Source organism: Cenococcum geophilum (genome assembly GCF_001692895.1).
Source record: "Cenococcum geophilum 1.58 unplaced genomic scaffold K441scaffold_14, whole genome shotgun sequence".
Classification (NCBI taxonomy): domain Eukaryota; kingdom Fungi; phylum Ascomycota; class Dothideomycetes; order Gloniales; family Gloniaceae; genus Cenococcum; species Cenococcum geophilum.
In genome coordinates, this window is record NW_027137572.1 from 23360 (window position 1) to 41961 (window position 18602).

Genomic DNA, 18602 nt, shown 5'->3' on the forward strand with positions numbered 1-18602 from the left:
AATCAAGTCGTTTATTCAATTCTTCGCACTGCAAAGCTTACAATAGACCTTATCCTTCCCTTTATCTACTACTTAATTCCTACCCGTAAGAAATGGCCTTTTACCCTTTTATTAAATCCTTATTACTCTACTATATAGTTTAAAAAGTTACTAAAGTTATTCTATAGTTTAGCTTTAAATTAATAAGTACGCAGCCACTACTTTAAGTTATAAAAAGAGGCCTTAATTAGATTAAAATTGGGTAAGTAAGGAGGAAGATATTTAAGTTTAACACTAGCAGTATTACAGAGGCGTTAAACTTCCTAGATTTAAGTAAGTAGCAGCATTAGCGCGCCTATCCTTTATAGTTACTATATACCTTATTGCGATAGATTAATATATTATCTATTACTAGAACTAAATAAGGCTATAGATAAGGCTATATATAAATAAAAACCTCGTTCTTTATCTACTAAATAAATATTAACCTGTTAATAGAGCCTTAGTATATTAACCAACTAGGTATATAGCCCTACTAGGTATACGCTAGTAGCAAGCTCCATCTTTTAGATCTCTTTAATTCTAATATTTCTTTAGTAGGCTTATTAATAGGTGCCTACCTATACTTCCTATCTATTATCTTTTTATTATAAGCTAATTCGTTAACAAAATAAACTAATTATGCCTATAGCTATAGGTTCGAACGATCTAATTGTCTCTTAAGCCTAGGTTGCGTTATTACACAATTATCCTTATAACCTTTCTACTCTATCTCCTTCGCTTTAATCCAGCCGACAGTATACTCCGTGCCACTATTATATTATATTCGTCGTATAGAAACTAGAGCATCTCTTTAAAATAGGCGTCTGGGCTATATAAGAGGTATTTAAGGAGGCCCTAAGGTACGTATTAATAAATTAATATTAATAACACCTAACGTTATACATCTAGAGCCTTATCCGTAAGCAGTAGTGGCCTACTACTCGCCTTAATTGGTGGATTAATCTGGCCAAATCTCCTTAAATTTACCCTCTAATATTAAAGAGTAGGTCGAGGAACGCGGGTCTTAACTTCTATATAGAAATCGTCGTTGCTAAGGTTAATTAGAGCTTGTACAATTAACTTCTGTTTAGTTAACCAGGTAGGTTTGCCCATGGCTTTAAATATAAGGTAATAATAAGGTAATGGGTGGTGGCATGCGCGAGTACAGAAAAAGGGTTCAAACAGGTGAGGATTCGGCAAATTTCTATTTTTGATTATGGTTTCTGACATTTGATCGTCTCTTTCCGAAGCGACTGTAGAATCCCCGAGAAGCTATGAGCGAGACCTTATTGCTCAAACCATCATGGAGAGATTTGCGAGATACACGAATCCATCCTCCACACTACGTTGTTTACAGTGAGTACAGGGGCCTTCCACTGCGTCAGGTATTTCGCAGGTATGCACATCAATGACAGCCCATGTTGTCATCCGCGAAAATGCCGCCGGCCCGGGATCCACTCAGATCAACAACGTTAACTTAACTACGGGTACGCTTGATTCCGGACATAGTCAATGTGAACGGCATGAGGCTAACGACGGACATAGCGCACACCAACGACGACATAGATCGCGCTTGTCTCCGCGTTCTTCGATGCCCTGATCCGTTCGCCGTCAAGAACCGGCTGCAAGAGAAGGACAAGCTACTTTATGAATCGATTGGTTGGATCCTTCGAGATCCGCAGTACGTGAGCTGGCAAGATGGAAACAATGTCAACCTGCTTTGGATCAAGGGTGGTGCGGGGAAAGGCAAGACAATGATGTCGATTGGACTTGTCGAGCAACTTTCGGGCGCACAACACGAGATTACGGTAGTGACATACTTCTTCTGTCAAAACGCCGACTACGAGCTCAACACTATCGAAGCGATCATCAAGGGACTGATCTTTCGCTTAATCAGTCAACAAAAGGATCTCAAAGAATGTTTACGACGCCGCTGGGACACTGTGAACGAGCGATTCAACGAAGATATTACAGCATGGCGAACGCTTTGGGGCATCTTCTTGGAAATGTTGGACCACTGCAAGAGTCAGAGGATATACGTGATTGTGGATGCTCTCGATGAGTGCCAAGATAAAGGCATGGCCGAGCTCCTGAGACTCATCGTCCGAACTGGACTAGGTTACCACTCGAAGATAAAGTGGCTTTTGACAAGCCGACCACTGGACAGCGCGGAGCAAGAACTGCTTACAGGGTCTAATCAAGAGCGGGTGAGCCTAGAGCTGAATTCAAATCATGTTGCCGAAGCAGTAAAGACTTACGCGGCTTCGCGAGCGGCTGAGCTCGATTGTCGCCAGCGCTATGGACCGGTACTGCGTCAGAAAGTCGAGGCTGCACTTGTAGAAAAAGCTGAGGAGACATTTCTGTGGGTGAGCTTGGTATGTAAGAGGCTCGAGAGTGTGCCTAGGGACAATGTTTTGGCAACGATTCAAGAGCTCCCGCCTGGTCTGCATCCTTTCTACGATCGAATACTCTATCAGCTTGGCCAAGGCGATTCTGCCAATGCCGAGGGATGCTTGCGACTTCTCAAGGTAATGCTACTTGCCTACCGGCCTCTGAAGCCAGAGGAAGTCGCTGCCGTGACAGGTCTGTCCGAAAATCAGATAGGAGCGTTTATAGATCGATGCGCTTCATTTATCAAGAAGAGAGAAACTGATGTCGACTTTGTTCATCAGTCAGCTCGAGACTACTTGGGTGGGAAGGATGGACGATCGATCCTCGACTCTCGTGGACCATACGAGCACGGCGAGATTGCACTGAGCTGTCTATTCTATCTATTTGACCAGCTCAAGGTCAACCTTATGGATCTTCCGCAACCTAATTCAACTAGGGAATCAATGAAAGCGCTGAATGATAAGAAGAGGAATGCAAAGTTGGCCAGCACGGACTACGCGGCCACCTTCTGGGTGCAGCATCTCAACGATGCTAAGCACACCACACTGATACAAAACATACTTGCCGAGCAAGGGAAAGTGGATATGTTTTTTCGTAAGAAGCTGTTGGAGTGGCTAGAGTGCTTAAGTTTACTAGACGAGCTCCCACGCGCTATCGAGGCATTTAAGGTCCTAAGAGATATAGCAGAGGTCAGTATCAGACTTTCGACTTTTATGATTATCGTCTCATTGAACCTTCACAGGGACGACCATTCTTATTGATGCTTATAGACGATGCTACACGTTTCTTGTTGCGACATTACCAGACTATAGCAACTTGGCCGTTACAGATCTATAGCTCTGTGATCGTTTTCAGCCCTCGGAAAAGTGTAGTAAGGAGTGACAATTTAAGCAAAGTCCCTGTGTGGTTAAAGAAGCTCCCTCAGGTGGAAGAGGCATGGGCGTCTCTAATCCAAACTCTCACAGGCCACTCCGACGGGGTCCGCGCCGTCGCATTCTCGCCCGACGGCAAGCAGATCGCGTCGGGGTCAAGTGATGAGACCATCAAGCTATGGGATGCCATGACGGGCGACCTCCAGAAGCCGCTCGCAGGCCACTCCGGCTCGGTCCGCGCCGTCGCATTCTCGCCCGACGGCAGGCAGATCGCGTCGGGGTCAGGTGGTCAGACCGGCAAGCAAATCACGTTGGGGTCAGGTGATCGGACCATCAAGCTATGGGATGCACGACAGGCGACCTCCAGAAGACCGCTCGCAGGCCACTCCCGGCTGGGTCCACGCCGTCGCATTCTCGCCCGACGGCAAGCAGATCACGTCGGGGTCAGGTGATGGGACCATCAAGCTATGGGATGCCACGACGGGCGACCTCCAGAAGACGCTCGCAGGCGACTCCGGCTCGGTCCAAGCCGTCGCATTCTCGCCCGACGGCAAGCAGATCGCGTCGGGGTCAGATGATCGAACCATCAAGCTATGGGATGCCACGACGGGCGACCTCCAGAAGACGTTCGCAGGCCACTCCGGCTGGGTCCACGCCGTCGCATTCTCGCCCGACGGCAAGCAGATCGCGTCGGGGTCAAGTGATGGGACCATCAAGCTATGGGATGCCATGACGGGCGACCTCCAGAAGACGCTCGCAGGTTCACTCCAGCTGGGTCCACGCCGTCGCATTCTCGCCCGACGGCAAGCAGATCGCGTCGGGGTCAAGTGATGGGACCATCAAGCTATGGGATGCCATGACGGGCGACCTTCAGAAGACGCTCGCAGGCCACTCCGACTCGGTCCACGCCGTTGCATTCTCGCCCGACGGCAAGCAGATCGCGTCGGGGTCAAGTGATGAGACCATCAAGCTATGGGATGCCATGACGGGGGCGACTCCAGAAGCCGCTCGCAGGCCACTCCAGCTCGGTCCGCGTCGTCGCATTCTCGCCCGACGGCAAGCAGATCGCGTCGGGGTCAAGTGATGAGACCATCAAGCTATGGGATGCCACGACAGGCGACCTCCAGAAGACGCTCGCAGGCCGCTCCGGCTCGGTCCACGGCGTCGCATTCTCGCCCGACGGCAAGCAGATCGCGTCGGGGTCAAGTGATTGGACCATCAAGCTATGGGGATGCCACGACGGGCGACCTCCAGAAGATGCTCGCAGGCGACTCCGGCTGGGTCCACGCCGTCGCATTCTCGCCCGACGGCAAGCAGATCGCGTCGGGGTCAAGTGATTGGACCATCAAGCTATGGGATGCCATGACGGGCGACCTCCAGAAGACGCTCGCAGGCCACTCCGGCTGGGTCCACGCCTTCGCATTCTCGCCCGACAGCAAGCAGATCGCGTCGGGGTCAAGTGATGAGACCATCAAGCTATGGGATGCCACGACGGGCGACCTCCAGAAGACGCTCGCAGGCCACTCCGGCTGGATCCGCGCCGTCGCATTCTCGCCCGACGGCAAGCAGATCGCGTCGGGGTCAAGTGATGGGACCATCAAGCTGTGGGACATTACTAAGTCCCTGAAAGTATCACAACTGCTGGGTAACATTATTGGTAGTCGTCTTAAATTCCGTGGATGTCAGGAAATTAAGATCCCAGGGTGTGCGGACTCCTTAAGATTTTCTAGAAACGGCCGACATCTCGTGACAAATCTTGGTCCGATCAAGATCGACCATACCCTTGCAAGTGGACAAAGCCATGATAATAAGTTATTAGAGGATCTTTGGGTTGGAAATCAATGGATTCACTATGGAGCAGTGCCTGTATTTCGCCTGGCGCCAGATGTTGAGTTGACATGTTTTGATATAAAAGACAATCAAGTGGCTATCGGGTTAAGAAATGGTCGTGTTTTGAGCTTTAACGTTGATCGTAGAAGCTTGCACTTAGCACTTGGAGAGCCGGGAGACATGCGTACGAATGAATGTATATAAATAATCTTTGTTATAATATTTATAATAACTCTAATGGAGAGGGACCTGGGAGCCTAGGTTTTATATGGACATGTCTATGTGGCTAAGCGAGCACTGCAGCAGCACCCCTGCATCTCAGCAACACCAACATCATCAACATTCACAAAATTGAGCCTTGCTTGCTTGCTTTCCCTCCCACCCGCACCTTTTTCTTTGGTTGCATATTTTGGGCTTTNTAAATAGATACTGCAGCGATATGCTTGCGCACGGGTCNATGGGCATCACGTTTAGTCAAGGCAGGGCAATCCCCTGNAAATGGCCTTGCGAATATACCCATTCTCAATTGATGCCTTTGAGCCCGTACCCACCAATCAGATTAATTAATCCTCTTCTCCGCAAGCGTGTGAATAATAGATACTGCATATAGCTAGATTATTCTAGAAGCCGTGACGCGATTACTGTTACGTGTATGCTGCTTGTCCTACACACTAACGTATGCTGGTAGTCCACTCTCAGATTGCACTAACAGTCATTCGAAATCTATCATTAGCTTTTTATTTTCACGTAAGGAGCTGAGGGTGGTTGTTGCGGTTGGTCTTGTTTGGAGGCGAAGCCCGGTTCCTTGTCTTTATCTCGTTCTTTTGAACCTGATAATCTTTGAGCACAGGTGCGAATCCTGCTGTGAAGTTGATGATATTGGAAGTGCCGTCCCACCCTACAATCGACAAGCTTCCTATGTTAGAAACCATTATCGGCGTTCTTACGGCGGTGCGCGACCAGGCCTAAATACAATACCATGAGGAAAAGATAGGTGGCTCAATCAGTGAATGAATTGATTACTGTAGCTCGTAGTACACAACAGTACATAAAAAACAGGAGCTGGTTATGTATGCTCCAGGACTGGTGAATCAACTGATATCTTTCCCCAGCCTGATAACGGGCTTATAGCCGTATGACTAACCACTTAGCGTTCTAAGAGCCGCCACGAAGTACCCCTTCGACCTATATAAGTACGATTTACTATATATAGGATCTTGCAGACGATACTGTAATAAGCAAGATAATGATATAGATACAGCTTTCGATTATTTAGACATCAAGTATTCATTTTAGAGTTCTATTGCTGTATTACTAGGAATTGATTTAGGGCTTTTGACCGTCGTGGGAAACAATAGTGTCGATTGAGGGTCCGTGCGCAGGTCAAGAATGAAAAGTCTGTCTATTGAATGTGGCTCTAGGGCCTCTATATATATACATAAGAAGGGTAATTGAGTCGGTAACCGAGTCAAGGGGTCGGTGACCGGGTCAAGGTGCAAGGATGTCCGTTTCAGATCGACATATAGTAATAAAAGACTTAGGTCAGAGTAACTTTTCCAAGGCATCGTCATTATATAACGAGACATAGTCAATACACATTAAGCAAACGATAACTATACAAAAACTCTTCACGTGGTGGAGTTTAAGGCATTGCGAGTGAGGTAGTTCCTCGATATAGGGCATTCCGCTTCGTTGGGGATAGGGTTTAACCCATTTTTTAGGTTCTAGAAAAGGTTCTGAAGAATACAAAACTCTCGTAGAATAAGTGAGGCACCCCTGCAGACCTTATCGCTGGGATAATCAAGTTTAATTAAAGCGTATGAAATAATTAGCAGAGGTGTCAGCGAGGCTATGGTAAACTATCCCGTCCGCTGGTGTCCTACGAGCGGACCGTGCACGAACACCAGAATCAAAAGTACGCGTATGATCACGCAGCCTTGATCCTATGATTCTATTGGCCAGCTCTTATCGATAACAGAAGGACGAAATACACCAGCGGGAGGGATAGAGTTCCTGCTACGAAAGATGCTTCACCTTTACATAAATAACAGGAGTCTTTTCTGCCAAAATCTTATCTTCCTTGTGTCTGTTTGCCTATCATTATCTTCTTTTATTTCTCGCTCTCATTCCTCTCAATATACTCACAACCCTAAAAATAAAAATAAACCCTCAAAAAGCACACCAGTTCCTCCCATTATGTCGACCGGTAGTCCGTGCACCGATTGTAAGAAAAGAATGAGGACTCTTTCTATTGAATGTGGCTCTAAGAGCCTCTATATATACATAAGAAAGGTGTAGGAAATGAGAACGAGAAGGGGGAATGGGGGTGGCAATGGAAACAAGGAGTAGGTGACCGAGTCAAGACGGGGTAGGTGGCCGAGTCAATGGCTGGGTCAATGGGAGGTAGCTGAGTCGGTGACAAGATAACCTGATTCAGGTCGACACATTAGCACTACATCACCATAGCCCAATCACTCCACCACCACCACTTACCACTCCAATCCCACTGTACTCTTCTTCCTCCTCAAGAAAGATAACCTGCACCGTAATACCATCCCTCACATAACGACCCATTAGCGGACACGCCATCATGACGCCGCAAAAGATATTCCCCCCAGCGCATTCTTGACTAACGTGTTGCTTTATTCTGATCCTCCACGACAAAGAATTCGGGCTCAGTCTTCCACCCCACAAACCTCTCATCGACGACATCAAACTCCGTCCTATCGCCCTCCACCCCTCTCATATCTCCAGTCATCCCCCACTCAACCGCGCGTCCCCGAACCAACCTCCACCCTCGGGCGCAGCGGCATCATGCCGAGCATTCGCCCGTCCTCCCCCGAAAATGCCCTTCCTCGCCGAAGGCGTGCCGTGAGGGACCCCTCGCTCTTTCAGGGTCGTTGGAGTCGGTCCGGTTGGCGGACAGCGGGAGACGGGAGGTGGGAAGCGGGAGGGCGAGGTGAGGATTTGTGGCACCGTCCCGGCGGCCCAGCGCGGCGCGCGAGTCGTCGGAGTTAGCGGTGCGGAGGGTGCGGGTTAGCGGCTGGTAGGTGGTGAGGAGGGGATTGAGGGTTGTGATTGAGGCGGGGTGCAGGACGGCGGTGTCGAGGGTTGTGAAGGCGGATTGGATTGCTGTGGAGATGGGGGGGGGGTGGAGAGCGCGTGGGAGACGTAGTACTCCTCTTCGCGCAGCTTGACGCGCGCCTCCGCGAGCGTGAGGGCGCGGACTGGATTCGCAAACGAAGGGGGACTAGGACGGTCATTAGATGGGAGAGGCGATTCGCAGCTGTGGCATTGCGAGGCCGAGTCCGCGGCTTTGGAGAGGAGCGGGGCGGGAGAAGTAGAGGAGGCCGGCCACGCTGGCGGCGCCAAGGAGGAGAGGGATGGGACTGATGCGGGAGTTAAGGCTCGGAGGGTTGGGCCTGGAGAGGGTGGGGGTGCTGAGTAGTGCAGTGATGTAGCAGGGGTTGGAGTACCAGTGGAAGTCCAGCGTCTGAAGACCATTCTTGGTGTTGAGAAGTTTAGTGTATGTGTATCCTGTATGGTATTGGCGGATCTGCTCCTGAATAGTTCAGAATTGGTGGGCTGTGTAGCCTTTTTGGCGCGAGGTCTATGTTTGAGCTCGAGTTTTGCCTGAGGCCGCAGGCTTGGCTGCAGCCAGTTGATGTGAAGAGGTTGCTTGGATTACATGCTGTATTTGAGACTAGAAAGGAAAGTTACATGTCCGAATATGTGAGCATATGGGTACTACTGCCATAGCAATAATTATGTGAGCAGCAATCGCGTGCACGTTACCTGTCTGGGCATTGCCCAGTTGGGTACTACTCATTTTGGCGTTGATTATGTCGGCATTTTTCATAAATGTATTACTTGAGTACGTATGCTATTCGTATGTATATTGCCAGCATAGGAATTGCTCGCACAAGTATCGCTCTAGACGACACTGCTTCAGAATCTTCCCTTAAGACTGCAGGTGTTACATTGATTTTCATCACATGCGAAAGTCTTCCGCTAGCGCCATGTTTATTGCTAGTAGAGTTAATTTGCGCGAAGTCCTTCCTGCGTGCAGAGACGTATGATGGTGGTATTCAGGATACACACAGATCTTTCCGAGGCTGCTCAAGCATGTGGTCACGTTCCAGGACGGGTAGTCTAGAGTAAAGACCGTTAGGATGTACAGCACCTCATTTCCTGAAGGAGAAAAACATCAATACCTTAGAAGAGTTAGTCAAGCCTTAGCTGCTTGCGCTATATTGGAGGTGTCCTATGATTTCGAGTATTCGTGTCGACCTGAAAATGAGGTCTGAAAATGAGGACTCGTGTGTAGATTGATCTATGAAGAAAAGTGACTATATATACATGAGGTGGGTGGCAAAAAGGTAGACATGAGTCACAGAATGACGACAAAGCTGACGACGACAAATTGCCACCAGGTAGGCGGTAGGTGACCGTTTGATATACCCCCCTAGCTTTAAGCTTGCTCGCAGGTTAAAGCTGTATCATTAGTCTTGGCGTGGTGTTAAGTTAATAATTGCATTAATTTTCCATCGCCTTTCCTCCGCTAAAGCTCCTTACTAGAGGCTGATTGACGAAGCTAAAGTCCCTTGCGAGTGGCTGTTCCAAAAGGTACCATGCTAGGGGCTAATTAAGTAAGCTCTCCCCTAGGGCTACGGTCCTGATGTTATTCTTGAAGCTTAGAGGTATAGACTAATTAACCATCGCTATAACGCATCCAATTCCTCCGTTGTTTAGTAGAAGGAGTAGATCTAATCCTCTATTAAAGCTTAGAAGAAGCACTAGGCTCCCAATATATAGACTTAGGGCTACGTCTTCCTGGATTATCTCTTTTAGCAGCTGCTATTAGCAGTTCTACAAGATCTCTTCTCTCCGTATTAGACGGTACCCGTATCTACACCAATATTACCCTACTTAGCTAAGACCTTTAGTCGTTAACGTCTTATGGAGACCCTTGGTCGTCGATATCTTGTGAAGAGGTTAATTTTAATTCTGTTGCAGAATCGTTGTCCTAGTCTTCTCGTGCCCTAACTCATCTTAATCCACTATCCATCTCTACCTTGCGTTTCTGTCGTCTTCCTAGGCCTTCCTATTGTCCCGGGTATTCCAGGAGGCTATACTATAGGCCCCACCTCATAGCTAGGGCCCTAAGACACATAAGGGGTTACGCGGTAACTGCATCCTCTAGCTCCGTGTAGCAGCTGATGTTGGTATCCCCTAAGCTAGCTCTCTTCTATCAATCCCAGTCTTATACTAAGTAATATCTTACAAGCTTTATTAGGGTAGTAGGGTCTAAAATAAGCCTCTAGAAGTCTTTAATTCTGCTAGGAAAGCCTTTAGCCGCAATATAGTTCTAGCAGTATCCATCCTTAATAGGGGCTGTAATAGGTTCAATTAAGTCGTCGAGCTATTTTCATATAGAGTTTAGTTAAATTGCCGTATAGTTATAAAGGCTTTCTGTTTAGTTACTAAGGCTTGTCCTAACGTCCTTTATTTATATTTCCAACAACATTACTTATAACTTGACGTCGTTGACCTATGTCGTAAGACGTTTATCTAGTAACCTTATTTGCGTTTTAACTTTATTAACTTGTGTCTTAACCTTATTAACTTATATCTTAACCTCATTAACTTATGTCTTAACCTTATTAACTTGTGTCTTAACCTTATTAACTTGTGTCTTAACCTCATTAACTTGTGTTTTGACCTCATCTACTTTAGCATCGACTCGATTAATACCCCTTTTGACTTCCGCTACTCTTACGGCCTAAGGAGCATCGTTGTCGTATAGGAAAGCCGTCGAGTTGCTTAGCATACCTATGGCGCCATCTAGGTAAGGACTTAAATCTATGGAGAGGTCTAACGGTTGAATGGGTAGGGTAAGGTTGACTGAGGTTATAGTGTGTTTATGTATCTTCTAACGTAGGTTCTTTAGTGTGGTATAGGACGGCTCAAACGGGACAGCTAATGGAGCCATTGCGTTAGTAATACTTACTGCTTCTTCTGTTGCGTGTACCTAATGTCTACGTAATAGATATTCGTATATTTTAATAAGAATGATAATAGAGTTTTGTGGGGTAGACAGTTATCTAAAAGTCAGATTTAACTTAATTACATGCATCTAAGCGAACCAATGGTAGAAGCTTGCTTAGAAGTTAAAACACATAGGTTCTTTAAGTGGTCTAAATTAATCCTTTTTAATTTTAATTCGATCGATCATTTTAACCGAATTGTTCCTTATTCGCTTGCTATTCATTTAAACAATTAACATCTTATATACCTCCCTAGGAGGCCTTAATTCGATTTAATTCGGCAACGGGCCGATATTAAGGCTTTAGTTTAATTCAATTTGATTCGGCAACAGGCCGATATTAAGTCTCTTAGTTAATTTGATTGATTGATTGGTTGAATCGTTCTAGTGTTCGTTTCCTTAATTAAATATCATTTAGTAACTATCCATCTAGTATCTAACTAAGCCGTAGTAGTGCCTAGATCCTACCATACTATTTAGCAATCATTTATCTATGTTTTAATCCTACCATGCTGTTTAGTAATCGTCCATCTAGCACTAGCCTCGTGTTTAGCCCCTAGGCCCTACCTTATGTCTAGCTCCTTACCTTGTGTCTGGCTAAGGTCCCTGCCTTGTGTCTAGCCTCTACGAGCTTGTGATACTATAGGGATCGTCTATTGTAACACTGGTCGAAGGAAGTTGTTTGGTATTGATTTGGAAGTAATTATGAGTATAAGAGTAGTACCTAGACACGAGCCTATAGGAATAGCTAATTAAAAGAATAATTGGTGTATGGGAAATAACCCCGGGCTTATAACTGTCGACCTAAAAATGAGGTCTGAAAATGAGGACTCGTGTGTAGATTGATCTATGAAGAAAAGTGACTATATATACATGAGGTGGGTGGCAAAAAGGTAGACATGAGTCACAGGATGACGACAAAGCTGACGACGACAAATTGCCACCAGGTAGGCGGTAGGTGACCGTTCGACAATTCGTAAAGCGTTTGATTTGATTATTACGTCTTCTTTGAATACCACGGTGGGTGCAGCCAGGCATAACACTACCGGACTTAATATACTCAGGCTATTCCAGATCTTCTTTTACAGGCCCCTTTGGTAAGACTATGGAGCATAAAGACTGCATATAGGGAACTTTGATTTTCGCGATTTTCGCTAAGTCCTACTATGGCGGTACCTTGTGTACGCAGATGTGACCAGGACGCCTCGCAAAACGACTTAAAATTTTGAAGTTCTCGCCTAGCAAAATTTCCCTATATGCAGTCTTTATGCTCCATGCTCTTACACTCCGTAATTCAGCATAGAAACGACTCATCCTCCCAAAATACCCTTCGCGAATAAATTGTGCCTCTTATCGAACGACAATGCAAGAGTCTTCATCCAACTCCTTTAGTAACACATGTTCTCCAGCTCTTACGGGCCACTTCTCAATATAGGATACCGTCTTCCTCCTCAATTTCTTATCTAGCGACTTCTTGTGAAAGTCCCGCGCCTGGTGTAAGGACTCGGTTTCAATTCATAGATGCTGGGAATCGGCGTCACGAAGAACTGGACACAGTTTATGTATGCTAAATTGCCAGTTGTTTGGCGCTCGGTCGGGGACTTGGAATGGTTGGGGACATAGTTCCGTTGCACTGGTTGGTAGTGTGTGGATGATGCCGAGATACCTAGAACGTCCTTCTAGCGTGCCAAGACCGACTTGGCAACCTCTCTGGAAACAATCGACTGCTGCAATATTATTCCGAACCAACTAGCCGCATCCAGCCCTGTTAACATCCTTGGGTTGGAGCAAATACATCTATGTAAATAAAATACTACTGTAGCCTATCATCTAATTATTAAGGATTACTTCATGAGAGGCAAAGAAACCGGCAGAGGCCCATGAAGATGCAGGTCAGACCTCCTTTTCAGCTGCCAAGACGGTCAATCTGCCCAAAATCTACCAGGTGGATATCAATATCGGTGGCCCGTTCGCGACCAGGCTCAACCCTGGCAAGTCTCACAGCGGCCCCAACCTGCGATACCTAGTTACTTTGAAAATACTTAGCATTTCAACTACACCCTCTCGCCAATTCCGGTGGTTAACGTGTTTTATTAACTTTCCCTTAAACAGCAAAAATACCAAAACTCCCCCTACAAAAAGGCCGTGCAGACGTGGCTGCGATAACCACAAGAGGGTGTACAGGTGTCTAATTATAGAAAGCTGGGCATCACTTTAAACACATTTTGCGACCTTGGCTCCGCATGGGGGGCCATGGCGCAGCTAAGCCGCCCTTTAAGCGTGTGGCTGAAGTGACAGAACTCGGCAAGACAGACAACTTGACTTGGACTTAATTACTTCTCGTTCATCCTCACGACCCTTTCGAACTCCAGAAGGTTGCCGCCCTTCGGGCGTTCATTGATGATGGAGGTCGCCGGTGTTACTATGGCGGTTCCGCTGTTGCTGGCAGGCTGTACGAAGATCATTAAGTTCCTCCACGGCGTGAGGAATCAGTGCAAAAACACCCCGCTGACAATGGCATCCATTGCTACTGAATGTTTCGCGATTCATGAGTCTCTAGCTCAATTACAATATCTCGATTTGTCGAACTTAGATTCTCTTGGAGCACCCCGCAGCCAGCAGATTATGGGAAGCATTGAAGCCTTTCTCCTAGGATGTAATATGACACTATCGGTCGTTGACGAGTATACCATGGAACTGCAAGAACAATTAGGGGCACCCTTGACTGAATTATCAAGGGATATGGGGTCGCCATCGAGATTACACTTATTCTGGAAAGAAAATGAAATGAAGGAGCTGCTACAGCAACTCCGAGGATACCAGACCGGTCTTACAAATATCCTCACAATAGTGCAAATGTTAGTCAAATTACTTCCCATTTCATCCGGTTAAAGATACACGAGTCTCAATCCCAATTGTAGGGAATCCATGAACCAAATACACGATCTTCTAGTAAATCAAGGCACCGCTCTCGGCATTCTTCTCCAACGATCACGATTATCCTACCAAACGAGACCTAGTTCCGTCCGTTCTTCACTTCGAGACTCAGTAGCCAGCACGCTTAGCCGGAGCAGTATCATCTCGATGACCGCATTCGATTTTGACAACGAGGTTTTAAATTCAGACCTCTATAGAAGGATCATTAACGAGCGACCAAGCGATAGTCGTGCTACTACCTCCTTTTCACCGACCATAGAAGACAACGAGTGGGATGAACCTGTGCTTCCGTTAATTCTCGAGGAGTACGATCGGATAACTATACGCTCCTTTGACAATGTAGGAGGCGATGATGTTGATAAAGTTATCTATGACCCTATTCAGCAATTTGATTTTGATGTTCAGGTGGCTGAAATGTCTGAATACGTCGCTGTGAACAGAAAGAAGGAGGAGGAGGACCACCCAGAGGATAGCGAGGGCGGAAACGAAGAAGAGAAAGAAGAAGAGAAAGAAGAAGAGAAAGAAGAGGAAGGAAAAAGAGAAAAGAAAGGAGGAGAGGGAGGAGATCGAGAAGAGGTGGTAGCCAACGAGCAAGTCCTCACCTTATTGCCGCTACACCCGACCATCGACAATATCAACTCGGAAAACCCAATAAATAGGCCACCAAGCATTCCAACTAGCAGTTCGATAAGCAGTCTTACACTTCCAACACCGAAAATTCGCCAAAGGGGATCTCGATCAGATGCCACACCACCGCAGCAGACCATTAAATCAAAATGGAGCAGTCGGGAACCAACCCACCAACACCTCACACCACAGCCCACGAGCATTGCTAAATTTCTTCGAGAGTATAAGCTTGTCGTAGTAGGCGGTAAAGACGCGGGTAAAAGCCAATTAAGCATTCAGTTTGTTCAATGCCATTTCGTAGACGAGTACGATCCTACCATTGTAGGCATGATGGAGTGATAACGCTGTGATATTCGGGAGTAGGATTTAATCTAGTAAAACGACTAAGCCAAATCCGGTACTTTCATAGCCATAGTGATAATTGAAGACTTGCATATGTACCAGTATCTTGTTCTATGGTATTCTATTGATAACGCGAGTAGGGTTCGGCATCGGTGTTGCCCGCGGACGCGAAAGAAGGAACTCGCTCAGAGTGGAAGATATCACGGTCACGTGGCTTACCCCTATTCCGTGCTGACGAATTCGCTGCCACTGCTCTAAATTGCTACGTACTATTGGCATTCTTAGAGGGAGATAGGAACGTCAGTTTTCGGGCTGAATGCTGAACATTTGAGCATTAGCTCAGGAGCCAGTGTAGTGGCCTTTTATTGACTACTTTCTCCCGTGCTCGATGGTTGGGTTCTTCAGGTCAGGTGTCTCTTACGTTTTGGGCCCGAGTTTTACCTCGGTTTTGGGGGTTTATAGGGTGTTTGGTGCTAGGCCTTAGATGACCCTCGAATCCAAACCCAAAAACGAATAGAGACAAATCCTAAGAGGTATTTCCACAAAGAGGTAATTTTAAGGACGTTTAGAATAATAGTTTTCAAGATTATCACAAGAGAGGAAGTTCGTTAGTTACCTCAGCATGCTCAGACGTGATTCCGTTGGTGCGGAGTCAATCGGCCCGCAAGCGGGTGATTGACCACGTGGTGCTCTCATCGACATCTTTGTCCGCGATTTTTTGTCCACTATAAGAATCTCAAGGTCCAACATGCGATTAAAAATGATACTTCGTACCATTGAGCAACAGATTTGCTTGGTAATGGTTTTTGCTGACCAACTCTAACATGTTGGATTTCTAAGGCTTGTAGGCTATATGAACTGACCTTCCGCTTCAGGGTATGGCTCACTTACAGCAGTAATAACATCTTATAATGGTATCTCCAGTCCTCCTTTTCTTTGGCGCTGGCCCTAACGTTGGCCTTTCTGTTATGAGCAAGTTCCGCTCTGAGGGATATAAAGTCGCGGCTGTAGCCCGGACTGTGAAAGACGACTTGAAGAAAGCTGCCGACAAAGTGATTACCGCCGACCTATCAGGTGATCCGTCTAACGTCGCTAAAATCTTTGAAGAAGTCGAGAAAGAGCTCGGAAATCCTAATGTGGTTGTCTACAATGGTGAGGAAATACCCTTTCATGGAACCACTTATCGATAGTCTTACTTACACCATCTTAGCTTACTCCCTAACATTCGCCGCAGATGGCAATGACCCCTTCACAGTCGATCCTTCAGCCTTTGCTAAAGACATTGCCGTCAACGCGACCTCCGCTTACGCCGCTGCCTCCGCGTTTGCCAGACTCCCACCCTCTCCGCACCGTAAGGTCTTCATCTACACTGGAAACATGCAATTTTCACTCATCGTGTCTCAAACCTTCTCGCTTGGTGTCGGCAAGAGTGCTATGGCCTACATGATTGAGACAGCTGCCAACGTTTATGGCAAAGGCGGCAATGGAGAGAAAGGATATTGGTACTTTGCGGATGAGCGGACGGAGAAGGGGCATAGTATTGCGACGCTGATAGACGGCCCTGCACATGCTGAGTATTATTGGGAGCTAGTCAACCTCAAAAAGCAAGGGCCTCATGCTGAGTATTATTGGGAGCTAGTCAACCTCAAAAAGCAAGGGCCTCATGCTGAGTATTATTGGGAGCTAGTCAACCTCAAAAAGCAAGGGCCTTGGAATGCGACGTTTGTGAAGGGAAAAGGTTACAAGGATTTTGAGAGCCACAGGGATAGGCCAGTTTCCACGATCGGTGAACTGATGGCGAATCTGGGTATTGCGTGGCCGCCTGCGTGAGATGATGTAGATTACCAATAATTTACAACTCTATTTCCCTCTTACCTAGTGGTGATAATTATCATTATTTAGAGTTGTTACTAAATGATCTTGGCACAAGTTGGCAATTACTCGCACTGGTATTGAAGGATTCGATTTAGATAGTCTTTCCTTAGTTCCATCGGGTTGGGTGTTTAGGCCAGTAACCTATGGGTTAGCTACGTAGGCGTGGTATGACAAAGGCGTAATGTGTTTCCCCGCTGGTCAAAATTAGGAAATCGGTTATGATTAGTAATCTGAGGTAATTAACTATGTCTCGATAACGCTGAAATGGGTGAGATGTATCGTTTAGTTCTCATTGAAGATGCTCTTTTGGTTCATGCATCCCAAATGCTCTTCCCGCGTTACTTGTTCATGAAGCACCCCCTTTTCTTAGACCACTACGCGTCTGGTCTTGTTGAACGCCAATTAACACTAAAAAGGCCGGTCCTTATGGCAGCGCCAATTAGGACAATATATAGCTTCAAATTCCTGCCAACATGTCTTCACCCGCTATGATCACAGGTAGAGCTTCCATCACTGAGATAGCCACTCCTGTGTCTTCCAAATCATAACTGATATTGAGATGTAGTGTGCAATGCAAGTGGTCCGCTTTCCGATGGAAAGTGCCGGCTCCGATTACCGTTATCTCCAGCCCCACATGGGTACACGCCACAGAGATGTCTCGTCTCCGGAAAAGTGATGGCTGAGGTTCAAATGCTAACATTCTGAGATCTTCTTTTAAGCTTCCATGAAGACCTACGAAAGCGCTATGACCAGTTGGGACAAGTCTAACGCCACCAGTCAACTAGAATGTTACGATTAGTATTTTTGATCATCAGATACCAGATGTGAGAGCCAAGGCTTGGCTTTAGGTGGCTTGAAACGTATGTAGTATTAGATGTGATGTAATACGGTTGTAGCTCAGAAGCTTTGGTGTTCCATGTCGGAACACTGTTCTCTCAGGTTTAGGCATTTCATTGAGCCCAAGGCCGCATACCATAGATGTAGCTAATTCTCCATCTGCTTATGTCTCGCAGAAACTAGGCCAACCCCGAAATCAATGCTTGGAGCGCATCACCCGACAAAATGATAAGGCGGATCGTTCTGTTAATTCTCAGCAGGGTGGTTTTGGATAATGCGAATAAGCGAGCATAAAATATCGCAATCAATAAGGATAAAAGTGCCCTGTGCGGGGCTTTTCTACCCCAACCAAGCTGTACGCAGAGCCGTCGTGCAGAGCTTTTGTATACAGAGTTTCGTGCAGAGCCTCCGTACGCGGAGCTTCGTGCAGAGCTTCGTGCAGAGCTTCGTGCAGAGCTTCGTGCAGAGCTTCGTGCAGAGCTTCGTGCGGAGCTTCGTGCAGAGCTTCGAGCAGAGCTTCGTGCAGAGCTTCGTGCGGAGCTTCGTGCAGAGCTTCGTGCGGAGCTTCGTGCAGAGCTTCGTGCGGAGCTTCATGCGGAGCCTCCATATGCAGAGCTTCCATACGTAGAACTAAATGTAGAGCCACCTACTAAAACTTAGAAAAAAAGGATAATATAACTTTATTTACTAGGTTTAAATTAGTTATTTTTATATAATAATAATAAGGAAGGCGACTAAAAATTTATTTAGGGTATACTAAAACTTATTACGATAAGATTTATCTAAAACCACACTATAGAAGTCTGTCCCACCTCATGCACGGT

The 18602-nt window shown here is 46.5% G+C and overlaps 7 protein-coding genes across 7 annotated transcripts; 5 read left to right on the plus strand and 2 right to left on the minus strand.

Annotated features, from left to right (window-relative positions):
• Window positions 1-1544: 1544 nt before the first annotated feature.
• K441DRAFT_676013 (putative G-protein beta WD 40 repeat-containing protein) lies at window positions 1545-5318 on the plus strand (the record flags this gene model as incomplete). Its single annotated transcript, XM_067650906.1, has 4 exons — window positions 1545-3101; window positions 3242-3600; window positions 3641-4106; window positions 4401-5318. 4 exons carry the CDS (start codon window positions 1545-1547, stop codon window positions 5316-5318), a joined length of 3300 nt encoding a protein of 1099 aa, XP_067505573.1.
• Window positions 5319-7072: 1754 nt separating this feature from the next.
• Window positions 7073-7492, plus strand: K441DRAFT_52602 (uncharacterized protein). Its single transcript, XM_067642157.1, has one exon. It carries the CDS (start codon window positions 7140-7142, stop codon window positions 7410-7412), a length of 273 nt encoding a protein of 90 aa, XP_067505574.1. The 5' UTR covers window positions 7073-7139; the 3' UTR covers window positions 7413-7492.
• K441DRAFT_52603 (uncharacterized protein) lies at window positions 7493-7952 on the minus strand. The gene has a single exon (XM_067642158.1). The coding sequence runs from the start codon at window positions 7824-7826 to the stop codon at window positions 7572-7574; it is 255 nt and encodes an 84-aa protein (XP_067505575.1). The 5' UTR covers window positions 7827-7952; the 3' UTR covers window positions 7493-7571.
• A 36-nt stretch (window positions 7953-7988) lies between these two features.
• On the minus strand, window positions 7989-8912 carry K441DRAFT_52613 (uncharacterized protein). The gene has a single exon (XM_067642159.1). It carries the CDS (start codon window positions 8616-8618, stop codon window positions 8151-8153), a length of 468 nt encoding a protein of 155 aa, XP_067505576.1. The 5' UTR covers window positions 8619-8912; the 3' UTR covers window positions 7989-8150.
• Window positions 8913-8947: 35 nt separating this feature from the next.
• K441DRAFT_657348 (uncharacterized protein) lies at window positions 8948-9426 on the plus strand. Its single transcript, XM_067648164.1, has 2 exons — window positions 8948-9266; window positions 9329-9426. Exons 1-2 carry the CDS (start codon window positions 8976-8978, stop codon window positions 9419-9421), a joined length of 384 nt encoding a protein of 127 aa, XP_067505577.1. The 5' UTR covers window positions 8948-8975; the 3' UTR covers window positions 9422-9426.
• A 4138-nt stretch (window positions 9427-13564) lies between these two features.
• On the plus strand, window positions 13565-15168 carry K441DRAFT_657350 (uncharacterized protein). Its single transcript, XM_067648165.1, has 3 exons — window positions 13565-14018; window positions 14082-14465; window positions 14700-15168. The coding sequence occupies exons 1-3, from the start codon at window positions 13585-13587 to the stop codon at window positions 15061-15063; spliced, it is 1182 nt and encodes a 393-aa protein (XP_067505578.1). The 5' UTR covers window positions 13565-13584; the 3' UTR covers window positions 15064-15168.
• An 809-nt stretch (window positions 15169-15977) lies between these two features.
• On the plus strand, window positions 15978-16818 carry K441DRAFT_481383 (uncharacterized protein; the record flags this gene model as incomplete). The annotated part of the gene is made up of 3 exons (XM_067641900.1): window positions 15978-16218; window positions 16277-16656; window positions 16750-16818. Coding segments are annotated over 3 exons (690 nt in total), but the record flags the coding sequence as incomplete, so codon positions are not given.
• Between the last annotated feature and the right edge of the window lie 1784 nt (window positions 16819-18602).